The 16,114-nt window shown below is 44.5% G+C and overlaps 1 protein-coding gene and 1 pseudogene across 4 annotated transcripts in view; one reads left to right on the top strand and one right to left on the bottom strand.

Moving 5' to 3' along the window:
- Positions 1 to 16,114, bottom strand: part of SPECC1 (sperm antigen with calponin homology and coiled-coil domains 1) — a 165,360-nt gene that overhangs the window by 32,392 nt on the left and 116,854 nt on the right. For 3 of the 4 annotated variants that reach the window (XM_036412564.2, XM_036412565.2, XM_045572348.1), the window contains 3 exons: positions 11,998 to 12,079; positions 8,695 to 8,851; positions 1,763 to 1,865 (listed from right to left, as the gene is read on the bottom strand). In XM_036412564.2, the coding sequence (XP_036268457.1) occupies positions 1,763 to 1,865; positions 8,695 to 8,851; positions 11,998 to 12,079 (342 nt within the window). Of the gene's footprint in view, positions 1 to 1,762; positions 1,866 to 8,694; positions 8,852 to 11,997; positions 12,080 to 16,114 lie in introns of those variants that run through there. The other variant, XM_045572347.1, reaches the window with a different exon arrangement.
- LOC118704709 lies at positions 6,021 to 6,139 on the top strand (annotated as a pseudogene).

Genomic DNA, 16,114 nt, shown 5'->3' with positions numbered 1-16,114 from the left:
CCGCTCTGCCCTTATCCATCTCAGATCCCCCATATTAGCTTTCTAATTGCCCTTTAAAAATTAATAACAGGTTTACTAAGATATTTCACATATCATAAATTTTACCCTTTTATTTATGTATTTAAAAAATATTTTTTATTGGTTTCAGAGAGGAAAGGAGAGGGAGAGAGATAGAAACAACGATGAGAGAGAATCATTGATTGGCTGACGCCTGCATGCCCCACACTAGGGATTGAGCTCATAACCCAGGCATGTGCCATGACTGGGAATTGAATCGTGACCTCCTGGTTCATAGATCAAAGCTCAACCACTGAGAAATGCCAGCCAGGCGAGTTTACCCTTTAAAAATGTACAATTCAGTAGCTTTTAGTATAGTCACAGGTCATATAACCAACACCACTAATTCCAGCACAAGTGTATCATCACCAAAGAAACCTGTGTCCAGCCACTTCCTGGCCTCCCGCCCTCAGCCTCCAATCTACTTTCTGACTTGTGACTTTGCTCACACTGGACATTTCATACAAAGGAAACCATATAATATGCAGCCTTTTGGATCTGGCTTCTTTCCTTTAAAAAGATGCAATTAAAATATTTCTTTCTGTTAAAAACTTACATGCTCATTGCAGAAAATGAAAAATTCACAGGAAAGCATGAATAAAATTTAAGTACTCATCCAGTGATAACTGCTGTTAATGTTAATATAACATTTATATAAATAATTTTTACAGAACTGGAAGCATACTATATTGCTTTAGAACCTGTCCACCTAATATAGTGGGCACACTTTTTCTAGTTCCTTTAAATATATTTTCACAAAGCAAGATTCTTAAGCTTGATTCCCCTATTGTTAGAAATCTGTATTATTTCTAGTTCTTTAAAAATAACTTTAAATAATAAAACTGTAATCAACTTGTTCAAAATTGTATCCTCATAGTCTTCACAATTACTTTCTGGAAACACAATTCCTGAGCTAAAGGGCACTCATGTTTGAGATTCCTGGCACATATTTCCCTCCCCGGAGGCGGCATTTATGCACACCCCCACCCGTGGGGCAGCAGAAACTTCATTCTGATCATCTGATCATTAAAACACAAAATCTCCCCAAATGGCAGGTACAATATTACAGTTAAAATTTCATTCTATAAAGTTCAAATGCAGACAAAACTAAGTTAGCATGTGGGGTGCACACTTTAGCAGAAAGCTCTGAGGGAGATAACGGCAGCTGTCACCGGCGGGAGGGGCAGGGCTGGATTTCTGCAGTGAGTGCGGCTGTTCCTGAAACTGTCTGATGCACTTATCTCTGTGTGCCACGGTCCTGATGGAAAAGCTTACATCACATCAGGGTTACTTTGTCTAACTTCCACAGAAAACACTGCTCTGGTAAATGGAAATTCCTAAACTAAATGCAAACAACTCTTAAAGGAACAGAGAAATGCTGAAGGCCCAGCTAGGCGGGACCTAGAGGCAATTAGGAAAAGGGGCCCTTTCTGGGAAGATGATTCCGCAAAAGCCGAAGTGGCCTTACGCCTCCTCTGAGCAAAGAGGAGCCCTCCCGCAGGAGACGGTTCTGCACTTCGGGACAGGCGCGGGGCTGGAGTGCAGACTGGCTCCCAGCCCACCAGCCGCTGCTGGATACCTCTGGGCCACGCACAACTGCAACCAGCAGCCCCGAAAGATGGCCGCGCCATGCACCACAGGACACACGGCACACACTGGCTTGGACACCAGAGCCAGAGCGGCTTGGAAGCGGTGGACACCGTACCGCGTAGCCTTCTGTCTTCCTCTGGCACCATCTCAGCAGAGCGTTGCGCTTCGAGCCACCGTACTCCCGGGCCAGCGCGGCCAGAGGGTCTCTTCTTCCCACACTAGTTAGAAAGGGGAGCACACAGCAAAGAGAAGATGTGAGTTTTTAGAGCCCTCAAATATATAATAAATAAATAACTTCATTAGAAAAGCAGAAGTCTAGGTCATTCCAGTAAGACTCCAAAAAAAAAAAAAAAAAATCCACAAAAAAAACAACAACCATCAAATTTGTCAGATGAGCAATACATTTTAATGTCTCAGGATAAGAAAGAAAAATTAGATTGTCTTTCTTGACTATTAAAAGTATATATAATAGGTTTTTTTTAAAAAAATGTTAAGTCCACCTATTACTCTAGCCATCTAGCCTTTTATTTGTTTACTTAAGTACAGTATCATTTTAATTAAAGATACCTATAGAACTCACGTGTTAGGGTCCCACTTATGTCTGCATGTATATAAAAGGTAGGGTAGAAGGCAGTGGTCAGCAAACTACGGCAAATGCGAATCAAAAACACTAGATTGGCTGCTTGTGGGTGAGACGCTGGGAATGGAGGTTGAAGGCAAAAGTATGTAACAATTACTCAAAAGGCGGCTTTCAAACTCCAAAGGTGATACCAATGCTCTTCCATTCTTGGTACAGTAACTCAATTCTAAGCCCCATTTAGCCAAAGGAAGTGATTTTCCAGGAGCAAGGGTTCAAGTGCCCATCCTCAATCCTATCTAATAAAAGAGTAATATGCAAATTGGCCATCACTCCAACACACAAGATGGTTGCCCCCATGTGGACACAAGATGGCCGCCACAAGATGGGCAGCAGGGGAGAGAGTTGGGAAGGACCAGGCCTGCAAGGGAGGGCAGTTGTGGTGATCATGCCAGCAGGAGAGGGCAATTAGGGGTGACCAGGCCAGCAGAGGAAGGAAGTTGGGGGGACCAGACCTGCAGGGGAGAGCAGTTGGGGGGACCAGGCCTCCAGGGGAGGGCAATTAGGGGCAAACAGGCTGACAGGGGAGCAGTTTCAATTAGGCTGGCAGGGGAGTGGTTAGGGGTGATAAGGCTGTCAGGCAGAAGCACTTAGGGGCAATCAGAAAGGCAGGCAGGCAAGCAGTTGGGAGCCAACCATCTTGGATTGTGAGAGGGATGTCTGACTGCCCCTTTAGTCCCGATCCTACTGATCCCCCTAAGGGGGAGTCAGACATCCCTCGAGGGGTCCCAGATTGGAAAGGGTGCAGGCTAGGCTGAGGGACACACACTCCTGTGCACAGATTTCGTGCACCGGGCCTCTAGTTTTTCTGTAAATGTCTATGTTAATGTTATGCTGCCTAAAACTCCCAAATTCTGGAAAGGGACTTAAGATCACACGGTTTCTTCCATGAGGAAGCCAGGGAAGGAGGATTTATAGTCCCATCCCACTGGAATACCCTGTTTCCCCAAAAATAAGACAGTGTCTTATATTAATTTTTGCTCCCAAAGATGCGCTAGGTCTTATTTTCAGGGGATGTCTTATTTTTCCATGAAGAAGAATATGGTACACATTTATTGTTAAATGAAAATAAAGGACATTTATTACCTGTATACGGTACGATAGTACGGTAGTTGTCAACACAAACCAGACAAACTGTGAATCCTACAGTATCAAGAATTTACTCATTTATTCAATGTCAATCATGTCATTATCTTCTGGAACATCATCATAGCAATCCAATTCCTGAATTTCCTGGGGAATTTCTTGTGACTTCATTTCTTTCAGAATCAGTGGACCAAATCTCTCATGTTTAGCATAGGGGGGCCTTATTTTCGGGGGGATGCCTTATATTTCACTCAGAAGGAAACCTGTAAGTGGGTCTTATTTTCAGAGGATGTCTTATTTTCGGGGAAACATGGTAGTCCGCGATTTCCCGGACTGTGTGCAGGAGAGCAGGGAGAGAGCAGAACAGAGGGCAGGACATGTCTGGAGGGTCAACTGTAGTAGTGGCACATCAGAGAAGCAGGATTTACCCCTTGGCATGTACATCACCGTGACACAAGAGTGTTCACAGCAGTGTGGTGGGCAGGAGGACAGGCATGAGGACAGCAAAGACAATGGGCCAGGAACAGGTCACCAGGGCAGAGAGCTCCCAGTGCCTAGCAAAGGCAAAACTGGGAAAACAAGGACCTCAAACCCCACTGAGTTTCCTCCCAGCACACCCCTCGTCATGCAGCTCGGACCCTCCCTGACCTTTCCCCTCTTGGCACGTCATTAGTCATGTGGTAGACCCCCTGGAGGAGGAACAAGAGGCCGAAAAGTGGCTTCAAGTAACTCTGTGTGGGCCCTTGCGTGACAAATCCCTTAAGCCAGTGGTCAGCAAACTGTGGCTTGCAAGCCACATGCGGCTCTTCGGCCCCTTGAGTGTGGCTCTTCCACAAAATACCACGTGTGGGCGCACACGTACAGTGCGACTGAAACTTTGTAGCCCACGCGCAGACATCGGCTTTCGGCCTGGGCGAGTCTATTTTGAAGAAGTGGCGTGAGAACACTCAAGGGGCCAAAGAGCCGCATGTGGCTGGAGAGCCCCAGGTTGCCGACCACAGCCTTAAGCATTAACCCCTAGGATGACATCAGTTGTGTTTCTGCTCCAGGCCCAGAAAAGAGGCAAAACCAGACAAGGGACTGACCTTAAGACCAGCTACAGTGACAAATGACACCTTGCCCTGGTGCCGACCAATCAGTGGGGACCATGACCCTGAAAGGACACCCCTGGAGAGATGACCAGTACTCTACTGAGATCCTCCCCTGGGGCTTCCCCGGAAGCCCTCACGATGGCGGACCAGCAAGGCCCTCTGGGAGCACAGCCTACCTTTCCCCATGGTTTCCTTCCTCTCCCCCTAAGCTCCAAGGGCCCTGCTTTTGCCTCTGCCGCTTGTTTCCTGACCCCTTTCTTCTATAGCTCACTCATTCTACCCTGTGACTGTCTAAATAAACTGCTTCTTGCAGTTTGAGTCTTGGCTCTGAAGCCTTTCTTAGCTAGAACTCAAGTACTGAGGTTTCTAAACCGAAGTCCAATCGCTGGCAATTGCGGCAGCCCTTTTTATAACAGCGAAAACTGGAAACAACCAAATGCACATTATCAGGAAAATGATAAACTGGGGACATTTACATAACAGAATACCATTCAGCAATAAAAACCAATGAATTACAGATGTATGTAATAACCTGAATGAACAGCAGGAACAATTTTGAATTAACTCCCACAATGTGTGTATGTACACAAAGTTGTAAACATGCCCTGGCCAGCTGGCTCAGCCGGATGGAACATCAGACCAGACACCAAAGGGTGTGGGTTTGATTCCTGGTCAGGGTACATATCTAGATTTTGGATTTGATCCCCAGTTGGGGCTAGTATGGGAGGCAAAGCTCTCTCACATTTGTTTCTCACATTCTCTCTCTTTCTCTCTCTCTCTCTTCCTCTCTCTCTCTCTCTCTCTCTCTCTCTCTTCCTCTCTCTCTCCTCTTTTTCTAAAAGTCAGTAGTAATACAAATATCCTCAGGTGAGGATTAAATGAATAAATAAAATTTAAATATGCAACTTAATTAAAATGCTATTTGTATTGTTTGGGTATACAAAATACATGGAGAAGCTGTAAAGAAAAGCAGAAAAAACACACAGAGTTCAGAATGGTGGTGACCTTGGAGGAGGGCAAGGACCAGGGGCAGGAGGTACTGCAAATGGCAGGGGCTGACAGGAAGTTCAAAAGTATTAATTTTCGTTTCCCTTAAACTGGAAGGTGGGTGTCCAGGTTGCCCTTCATTGGGTTGATATTCCTTATACTTTACACATATTTTATTATTATTCTGTATCCATCCAATATTTAATAAACATATTTTAAATGATTTAAAAGGAGTAATGGGATGAGTCTAGACTGTGAGAATCTGCATCAAGGTAGGGAGGCTTTAAGGAAAACTTTATACTTGAATTAAAATGTTCTTGTAAAATGTGATGCCTACCTTTCCTTCTATCTGACACATTTGTAAACTCAAACACACAAGTTTCTTCTAACTATGAAGTTATGGTGACTTTGCTTGTGTTTGCTGTGCCTGCCTGGACCTATTCCATTTCTTAGAGTTGAATGTCTAGGCGTGACAAACTAGGGAAGACTAAATGAACATTAGGAGGGAGTTTCTGTGTAAATGGGTGACTAAAACATTTACCAAACAGCTTTCTTTTAGAAACAGAGCTACCTTTCCCATTTGACTGCCACGTTTTCTCCCAATAGATTCCAGTGGCTATGCTTGTGGGATAGATCAGCACTGCTATGATCTGTGTGTCCTCCTTCTATATGAAAAAACAAACAAACAAAAAAACAACAACAGAGCTACCTAGATATGATTGCAAAAAAAAAAAAAATTAATAATAGGATGAGAACTTCCAACATAATTTCTATCCTGCCATTGGTTTTACTCAGTGACATGAATATAAAAACAAGTAACAAATTAATTTTACTAATTTAAGCTTTCATGATTAAGGGTATAGTATAAATAGCTCTTTTTGAATGCATTTCTGGCACAAAGAAAAGAGAACCTAGAAAAAAATAAAGTGTAACAGAGCCATTTCAGAATAGCACTAATTTTGGCCCTTAAAACCTGTTTTGATTATTTCAATCTCTTGCACATAAACGAGACTGACATGTAATACCTGAAGCTTTTAATTAAACCTCTGAATGATATGATTTCATTTATTTGGGCCCAAATAATAACTACTGAAATATATGGCAAGAGCTGAACTTATTAAGACTTCAAAAAATCCTTTTATAATATTCATAATGGTAGTTGTAATATCTGTTAAAAAGCCATTACTCCTAAGATAGCCAATTCCGTATACTCATCTATTGGAGTACTTACCCATTCTTGTTTCATTTTTATAAATATTTTTTTATTATTGATTACAGAGAGGAAGGGAGAGGGAGAGAGAAATCAAAACATCAATGATGAGAGAGAATCACTGATTGGCTGCCTGCTGGGGATTGAGCCCAAAACCTGGGCATGTGCCCTGACTAGGAATTGAATTGTGACTTCCTGGTTCATAGGTTGACTCTCAACCATTGATCCATGCCAGCCGAGCTATCTACCAATTTTTAATATCTACCTGTTTATTGAGTGAAATGCTATAAGTATACCACAACACAAGAAGTTGAGAATGCCATAAAAATGTAACACAAAGCCAAAACCGGTTTGGCTCAGTGGTAGAGCGTCGGTCTGCGGACTGAAAGGTCCCAGGTTCGATTCCAGTCAAGGGCATGTATGTTGGTTGCGGGCACATCCCTGGTAGGGGGTGTTCAAGAGGCAGCTGGTCGATGTTTCTCTTTCATCGATCTCTATCCCTCTCTCCTCCTCTCTGTAAAAAATCAATAAAATATATTTAAAAAAAAAAAGTAACACAAAGAATTTAATGTCCACTAATTAGTCTTAACAAGGGCGAAGACATGCTGCTCTGCAGAGTGAATTAAACACCCAAAGGAGCGGAGATGCCAAAGGCAGAGAAAGGAGTGCTGATGCCCCAGGGGGTCAGTGAAACCTCCTGCACAGTCTGTCCCATTTCTGCAGCCACTGTTCACTGTCCTACTACCACTACACACATCAGAACCAGACCTGGTGGGTCCCACTGCTTTACCAAAACGAGTGCCAGCATCTGATGTTGGCATTTGCACCATGGCTCCCACCGGCCTTTCCTGGAGTGATGTCCTAAGGACCCACCTCCCAGCCCCTCCTGGCGGGAAGCTACCACACCTGCACCAGACCCTCAACCACTGCAGCCGCAGCCCCGGCTCACGGCTTGGCCTGGATCCCTGCAGGCGCCCCAGAACTGCTGCCTCCTCTCCCGGCTTCTGTCCCACAGCAGCGCCGAGCACCAGCTCGGTCCTTGCCTCACAGCCCTCACGTCACTCTGCCTCTACTGCCCAGATCCTCTCCCTCCTGAAGGCAGGCGCCGGGTCTTGACCATTTCACTCAGGAAGTATGTGTAGAAGTAAAGTGTCCATAAGTGATGAGGAAAGACGTGCTTCTCACCACTCCAACTGCTCTGAAGCTGGAGATGAAGAAACCCGTGCAGACTCCCTTTCCCTTCCGCTAAGAAGCCAACAGGTTTAGAACAGCTAATGGAATCAGTAAGCCCTGAAGCCCCGGATGTTACTCCAGACCAGGTCTCTGGACTGCGACCACAATCCCTTGGGTAATAAAAATGAAAAAACTCACGCTGCTGAACACCCCACTCCCTAGCTCCGAGTCTTCTATTGAATCCCCAAGGCTGGAAATCAGCTTGGAGGTGGGGGGGGGGGTGGTGGTTAGGGTTAGGGTTAGGGTTTAGGGGGAGCAGGGCTGATGAAAAAAATAAGAAATTTTTTGGGGGAGTGAGGGACCTAGCAGCCTAACTCTGTACCTGGTTAATCAATATCCCTAATGCACATCTCTGGCAGCCTATATAGCCTAGTCACTGCTCCTCCCTTAATTATCTGGTCTTGCAAGACCTATTTACTTATAACCCCCATTTTGCAGAGGTCATAAACCATGAACCAAACACAACCCCCGGAGAAGTGTCAGCGCTGGCGCCAGGCCAGGCCTTTAGGTGTGCTCTCACGGCCCCCATCCCAACACACGGGGCTTTTTGCAAAGCCTGGGAAGGTCTGAAGTCTGATCCTTATTTGGGGACAAAGAAACCAAAGGGTATAAGAGAAAGCTCCCTCCATGCTGGCTTGCTCAGCATTTGGAACTAGTGCATCTGGAACTAAATGGGTTTCCTGTATCTCCCGGCACGCCCGTGTATTTTTCAGTTGCCTGGTAAATTCTGTAACATAAGGAATAGACAGACGAAGGAAGAACACAGGGCATCGGCCCGCTGTCTGCTTTCTCAGACGTGGTACCTGAGTTTGCTGGGCGGCCTCAGGCCCCCGGTGGACGTGCTCAGCAGCCGCGTGCTTCCGAAGCCCAGGGCCGGGGGTCTGCTCAGCGACTCCAGGGAGGGGCTCTTGCGGAGATAAGGGTCTGGCTTCAGGGTGTCAGCTCTTCCCTTCAGAAGACCTGTGTGCAGAACAGCATGATCACTACTCCGCACACTTTTTAAAACGTTGTTCCGTGCAGTACCATTGTACAGTACAATTCTCATTGTATTCCAAATACAAACAGATAACAGACACAGTTTCTAGATAAGCAATAGAAATGCAAGTAGGGAAGTAATATTTTCTAGAAAGGACTGCTCAGGCAGGGATGACCATATAATTCAAAGGACTAATGCCAAATTACCCCTTTTTAAAAACCATTCAGGATTTCAAGATGCACCAGAGTGCTGGGCCTGCGCCCTTTTTAAGAGCCTGTGCCCTTGCACAGGCCAGTGCCCACAAGGCCAGTGCTGTCCTCGAGGCCGGAACGCGACTCTCACTGATGGGCATCTGAGAGGGGGCTGGCAGGAAGGCGCCTAAGGGCCCATCAGCTCACAATGGCAGCAGACAGAGCTGGGCACCAAGAATGACAATTATTTTACAGGCGAAAACCCCTGGCTTTCTAAAAATAAGTAAAAGGAATTCTCTTCAGGCTCCTCTCTGCTGTCACATTCGTCTGAGTCAACACAGGTAACAAAGCAGGCTGATTCTAGCTGACAGTTCTCACCGGGCCAGGCATCCGGCGAGAACGTTCTGGGCTAGTTTGTATTGACAAAGGAAAGGGGAGCTCGGAGAATGAAGTGCCTGCTCGGTGCCACAGGCGAGCCCTCAGTCACCCCCTCGGCCCCTTAAATAGTCATGGAAGAAAATACTGTTTGTACACTAACAGCCACCAATTATGGGGAGCTGGAAGGGCAGGGAAAACAGTGCTTACACCACTGAAGAAAACAACAAAAACACACTAATCCCATTTCTACAGTCTCTGATGACTCAGTGTTGTCCAGCCTAAAAGCAAGCGGTTTTCACGGTAATCCCTCTCAGAGAGTAAACAGTCGCCGCAGACAGGTGCCTGGTGGGGAGACAGGTGCCGGTGGGGAGCGGGGCGTGCCAACAACTAGTCACTGGAGGCACCAGCTGCTGTGGTCTCAGCGCCAGCATTTACCTGTCAATTAGAAGGCTTTCTCTACACAAATGGGAATTTCAAAGCTGGAAGAACGGAAAAGACAAATATTGTGACCTAAGGCTCACCTACTACACTTGAAAATGGTTAAGATAATAAATGCTGTGTCATAGGTATTTACCACAATCAAAGCCACATGTGCCTAAGATGCCCAGCACTATGCCTACAGGCAAGCTGCTCCCTGGCACCCTCCATTGGCACAGGAATAACCACCTGCTCTGGGCCTCACTCACCCCTTCACTGTCTTTCTCACTCTGCCAACCTTGGACTACCCACTGGTCCTTGGCCACCATTTCCTTCTTCCTGGCATCAGTACTATGAAGCAAAAGCCTTTGCAAACCTTCATCGTGTCTTTATGAAGCTGTGAATCGGAGCTGTCACCAGCCTCACGACCGAGAGGCCACATTGCGGGGAAATGAGGAGAACGCTCCTGGTCCCGGAGCCGAGTAGCTGCTGTAGGGCTGGGTCTCACTTGTCACCTGCAGCGCACAGGCCCAGGGAACTTAGATTCCCGCTGTCAGTATTTATTCACTCTAAAGTCCTCAAGCCATGAACAAGCAAACGGAACTCAGAGGGGAAAATAAGGTAGTAAGGTAAAAGAATTTACAATCAAAGAGGGAAACTCACCTTACAGAAACAACTATTTTCAGAATTAAATCTGTCCACATCTGACCATGACCCCAAAGAAGTGCAGTGGGAATGTACTTTTTGTTCACACCACGTTACAGAAGTTCTGTCTTAACGTAAAAGCAAAGGACTTCTACCTACGCGGCTGAGGTGTGTACTCCAGACAACCTTCACTGCTGCTCAGGTCTCTGCCTGCAGGTGAGCCGGTGAGCAGACAGGGGGGCCGGACAAGAGCGAGCCTGGTGCAGCACCCGGCCGGGGGCCGAGTCCCCTCCTCCCTGGCAGCGTCTACCAGCAGACAGCGTGTGCTTTGCACTTTGGAGAGGAGAGACCACTGCACTAAGGTGGGATGGCATGGCCACAGCAGGGCTGCAGGTGGCAGTGCCAGTTCAAACGCAGCATCCCTCTCCTGGTCCCCCGTAACCGAGTGCCCCGTTACCGAGTGCCCCGTAACCGAGTGCCCCGTTACCGAGTGCCCCGTAACCGAGTGCCCCGTTACCGAGTGCCCCGTAACCGAGTGCCCCGTTACCGAGTGCCCCGTAACCGAGTGCCCTGTTACCGAGTGCCCCGTTACCGAGTGCCCCGTAACCGAGTGCCCCATAACTGTGTCCCCAGTAACCAAGTGCCCCATAACTATGTGCCCCATAACCGTGTGCCCCATTACTGAGTGCCCTGTAACTGTGTTCCCCGTTACCAATTGTCCCGTTACTGAGTGCCCTGTAACAATGTGCCCCATAGCCATGTGCCCCGTAACTGTGTCCCCAGTAACCCAGGCCCCGTAACCATGTGCCCCGTAACTGAGTGTCCCGTTACTGAGTGCCCCATAACCGAGTGCCCTGTAACCGTGTGCCTCTAACCATGTGCCCCATAACTGTGTGCCCCGTAACCGTGTACCTAGTAATCGAGTGCCTGTAACCATGTGCTCCTAACTGTGTGCCCCGTAACAGTGTGCCCTGTAACCGTGTCCCCAGTAACTGAGTGCCCGTAACCGTGTGCCCTGTAACCATGTGCCCCTAACCGTGTGCCCTGTAACCATGTGCCCTGTAGCCGTGTGCCCTGTAACTCTGTGTGACTGGCTTCCAGTGGGGGAGGCAGAGCAGGAGTGAACATGTGACACTGAGGAATTCAGCTACAACCAGCAATTCCTTGTGAGGATGTGACTTTCAATAATATGTGGATGAGGGTTATTCTCAAAGACAGAAATATCTCAGAAGTTCTATTTTAGAAATTATGGAAGGAATAGACTGTCAGAATCAGATATGATTTTTCTTTCTTAAAATATTTCCCCCCTGAGATTTAGTATAAAACAAACAAGCACAGCTCCCACAGCCAGACGCGGCCCGGCGCCCGGCGCTCTCACCCCCGTCACACACCGAGCCCGGCCTCGTCTGCAATAATCAGCACTACTTTTCTAAGCACGGTTCATGCTAAGGAAAGTGAACCCCACAAAAAGGTAAGTAATCATGCTGAAGACCATTCACCTGAGAGGGGCAGGTCGGGAAGATCCAGGCGCTGGGCCACTCCTTTGCTGGCTGGGTGGATGCCGCTATAGGTGGAATGCCTCTGCAAAACCAAAGGGCACACCAGCAGGTGAACTTGTGACATCAGGACCAGCTCAAGCAAGGTGTGTGCACACATGTATGTACACAGGTTCTCAAGTCCATCAGAATCACCAGAGGGAGCTTTTCAACAACATATTATTGATAGTTCGAAAAGACAATAAATTCACTTGGTGTGATCCTCAAAAGGTCTAGAGAAGACACATAGTTAGAAGGAAGTCTGCCTTTCCTGTTCCTCTCCCTGGGGGAAATCATATTTTAGTTAAATTTTAGAAAAGTTTTCATTGATTTTAGAGAGAGGAAAGGAGATGGAGTGAGAGAAATGATGAGAATCATTGCGCACCTCACACAAGGGATTGAGCCTGCAACCGGGGCACGTGCCCTGACCAGGAATCCACCTGTGACTTCTGGCTCATGAGTCGATGAGCCACACTGACTGGGCAGGTGTAATCATTATTGAACAGCTTTGTGACTGTCTTCCTGAAATATTCTATGCATATTCAAGGGTCTGTGTAAAAACACTGTTTTTTTAATGGCCAACAGATATATGAAAATAATTTCATTGTATTGTTCTTTAATAAGTTTAATCCAAATTAAGCTAAATGTCCATCAATAAAGGTGTGTTTAAATAAATAGTTGCATATAATATAGCCTTAAAAATGAATTATTTTCCTAAATACTGAAATTTAAAGATGTCTTTGATAGAGTCCTTCATTCATTAAACAAATATTTATTGAGCTTCCTCTATATAACTAAGTGCTAGCCAGTGTTATAGGCAAGAGATATACTAGCAATCAAACTAGATAAAAATCTCTGACCTTAAGGATTATATTTCAATAACCAAGTGAAATGAGCCAGTATCTGAATAATGTATAGTGTATAGTGTATTCCAATTTACAAAACTTTTCCTACACACACACACACACACACACACACACACACACACTGTTATGCTAAAAAAAAATCTAGAAGGGTATATTAACTTTTTCTCCCAAAGTTGCGCTAGGTCTTATTTTCGGAGGATGTCTTATTTTCGGGGAAACAGGGTATTACTATTTTAATCCTCACCAGGAAAATTTTTCATTATTATTATTACTATTATTATTATTATTATTATTATTTTAGAGAGAGAGGAAGGGAGGGAGGAGAAACAGAGAGAGAAAGAAACATCGATGCCCTGGCTGTTTGGCTCAGTGGATAGAGCATCGGCCTGCGGACTGAAGGGTCCTAGGTTCAATGCCAGTCAAGGGCACATGCCTGGGTTGCAGGCTCAGTCCCCAGTAGAAGATGTGCAGGAGGCAGCAGATCAATGATTCTCTGTCATCATTGATATTTCCTTTTCTTTCTTTCCTCTCCTCTATGAAATCAATAAAAATATATTTTAAATAAATGAAATATCGACCTCAGAGACACCTCATTTGGTTGCCTCCTAAATGCACCAAAACTGAGGTACGTGCCCTTGACCAGGAATCAAACCAGTGACCCTTCAGACTGCAGCTCAAGGCTCTAACCATGGAACCAAACTGGCCAGTGGAGTCTGGCTGGCATGGCTCAGTGTTTGAGTGTCGACCTATGAACCAGGAGGTCACAGTTTCATTCCCAATCAGGGCACACACCTGGGCTGTGGGCTTGATTCCCCCATAGGGGACATGCAGAAGGCAGCCGATAAGTGATTAAATAGATTTGATGATTATCAAAGTATAAATAATTATTTTATTTGGTTTTATATATAAGATGGTGGAATATACCTTAAAAGGCAAAAAGTAAAACAAACAAATAAACAGAAACACTTTAAAAGATACCAAACAATATGCATAGCTATCAAGGACACCTGTTAATGACAGCATCGACCTTAGTGCAGAAGAAGCAGAGTGCTGAATGTTACTTATCATATCAAAAGCCCTGATCTTAAAGAGGAAGGAACACATCCAAGCTCCTTTAATGAGGCCAGCATTATCCTAATTACAAAACTAGATAAAGACACTACAAAGAAAGAATTACAGGCCAACATCCCTGATGAACACACATGTAAAATCTTCAACAAAATATTAACAAATCAGATCCAGCAATATAGTAAAAAGATCATATACCATGACCAACTGGGATTTTTATTCCAGAGATGCAAGGCTGGTACAATAGTTAATAAACAAATAATGCAAATCAATAAGCACATCACATAAACAAATTGAAAGGAAAAAAAATCTCATGATCATAACAAATATGACAAAATCTAACACTCATTTTTGATAAAAATTCTCAGCAAAATGGGAATAGAGGAAGTATATCTCAACATAATTAATGCCATATATGACACACCTACAGCCAACATCATGCTCAGTGGGCAAAACTAAAACTATTTCCCCTAAGAACAGGAACAAGACAGGGATGTCCACTTTCATCACTCTTATTCAACATAGCACTAAAAGTCCTAGCCACAGCAATCAGGCAAAAAGAAGGAATAAAAAGCATCCAAATTGGAAAGGAGGAAGTAAAACTCTCATTATTCACAGATGACATGATTTTATACATAGAAAACCCTGAAAACTCTACAAAAATCTACTAGAGTTAATAAAGAAGTTCAGCAATGTAGCAAAATATAAAATCAACATCCACAAATGGGTATCTTTTTTATATACCAATAATAAATTCTCAGAAAGAGAAACTTAAAAAAAAAAATACTTAGGAACAAACTTAACCAAAGGGGTAAAAGACTTGTACTTGGAAAACTACTTGACATTGAAAATAACAATAGAAGAAGCTATAAGCCAGTGGAAGAGTATTCCAGGTTCATGGACTGATGATCTAATTAATATCATCAAAATGTCCATGCTACCCAAGGCAATCTACAGATTCAATGCAATCCCTATTAAAATACCAATGGCATATTTCACAGATCTAGAACAAATACTCCAAAAATTTATATGGAATTAAAAAAAAAAAAAAGACCCCCAAATAGCTACAGCAATTTTTAGAAAGAAAAATGAAGATGGAGGAATCACAGTACCAGATTTCAAGTTATACTACAAAGCCACTGTACTCAAAACAGCCTGGTACTGGCACAAGGACAGGCATATAGATAAATGGGACAGAACGGAGACACCAATTAATATTTGACAAAGGAGGCAAGAGCATACAGTGGAGTTAATACAGTCTTTTCAGTAAGTGGTGTTGAGAAAATTGGACAGATGCAAGGCAAAAAAATGAAACTAGACCAGCAACATACACAAGAATAAACTCAAAATGAATAAAAAACTTAAATGTAAGTCAGGAAACTATAAAAATCCCAGAAGAAATCATGGGCAGCAAAATCTTTAAAAAAAATATATATATATATTTTATTGATTTCTTACAGATAGGAAGAGAGAGGGATAGAGAGTTAGAAACATCGATGAGAGAGAATCATCTATCAGCTGCCTCTTGCACACCCCCTACTGAGGATGTGCCCACAACCAAGGTACATGCCCTTGACCGGACTCGAACCCGGGACCCTTCAGTCCATAGGCCGACGCTCTATCCACTGAGCCAAACCGGTTTCGGCAGCAACAAAATCTTAAGACATCTCATAGCAATGTTTACAGATACAGCCCAAGTGCCCATCAGGAATCAAAATTAGATTCCTAGGGCAAAGGAAACTAAGGAGAAATAAACAAATGGGACTACACAAAAATAAGAAGCTTCTGCAAGCAAAAGAAACCATCAAAATGAAAGGGGAGCCCACTGTATGGGAAAATATATTTAGCAATGACACATCTGATAAAGGGTTAATATCCAAAATACATAAGGAACTCAAACAACTTAACAAAAGGAAGACAAACAATCCAACTGAAAAACGGGCAAAGGTCTTAAATAGACACTCCTCCAAAGAGGACATACAGACGGCCAAGAGACATATGAAAAAATGCTCAAAGTCACTGATCATCAGAAAGATGCAAATTAAAATAACAGTGAGGTACCACCTCACACCTGTCAAAATTGCTACCATCAACAAATCATCAAATGACAAGTGTGGTGAGGATGTGGAGAACAGGGAGCCCTCGTG

Source organism: Pipistrellus kuhlii, unplaced genomic scaffold (genome assembly GCF_014108245.1).
Source record: "Pipistrellus kuhlii isolate mPipKuh1 unplaced genomic scaffold, mPipKuh1.p scaffold_m20_p_45, whole genome shotgun sequence".
NCBI lineage: Eukaryota > Metazoa > Chordata > Mammalia > Chiroptera > Vespertilionidae > Pipistrellus > Pipistrellus kuhlii.
The sequence above is the reverse complement of the archived record's forward strand: the minus strand, read 5'-3'. Positions and strand labels throughout refer to the sequence as shown.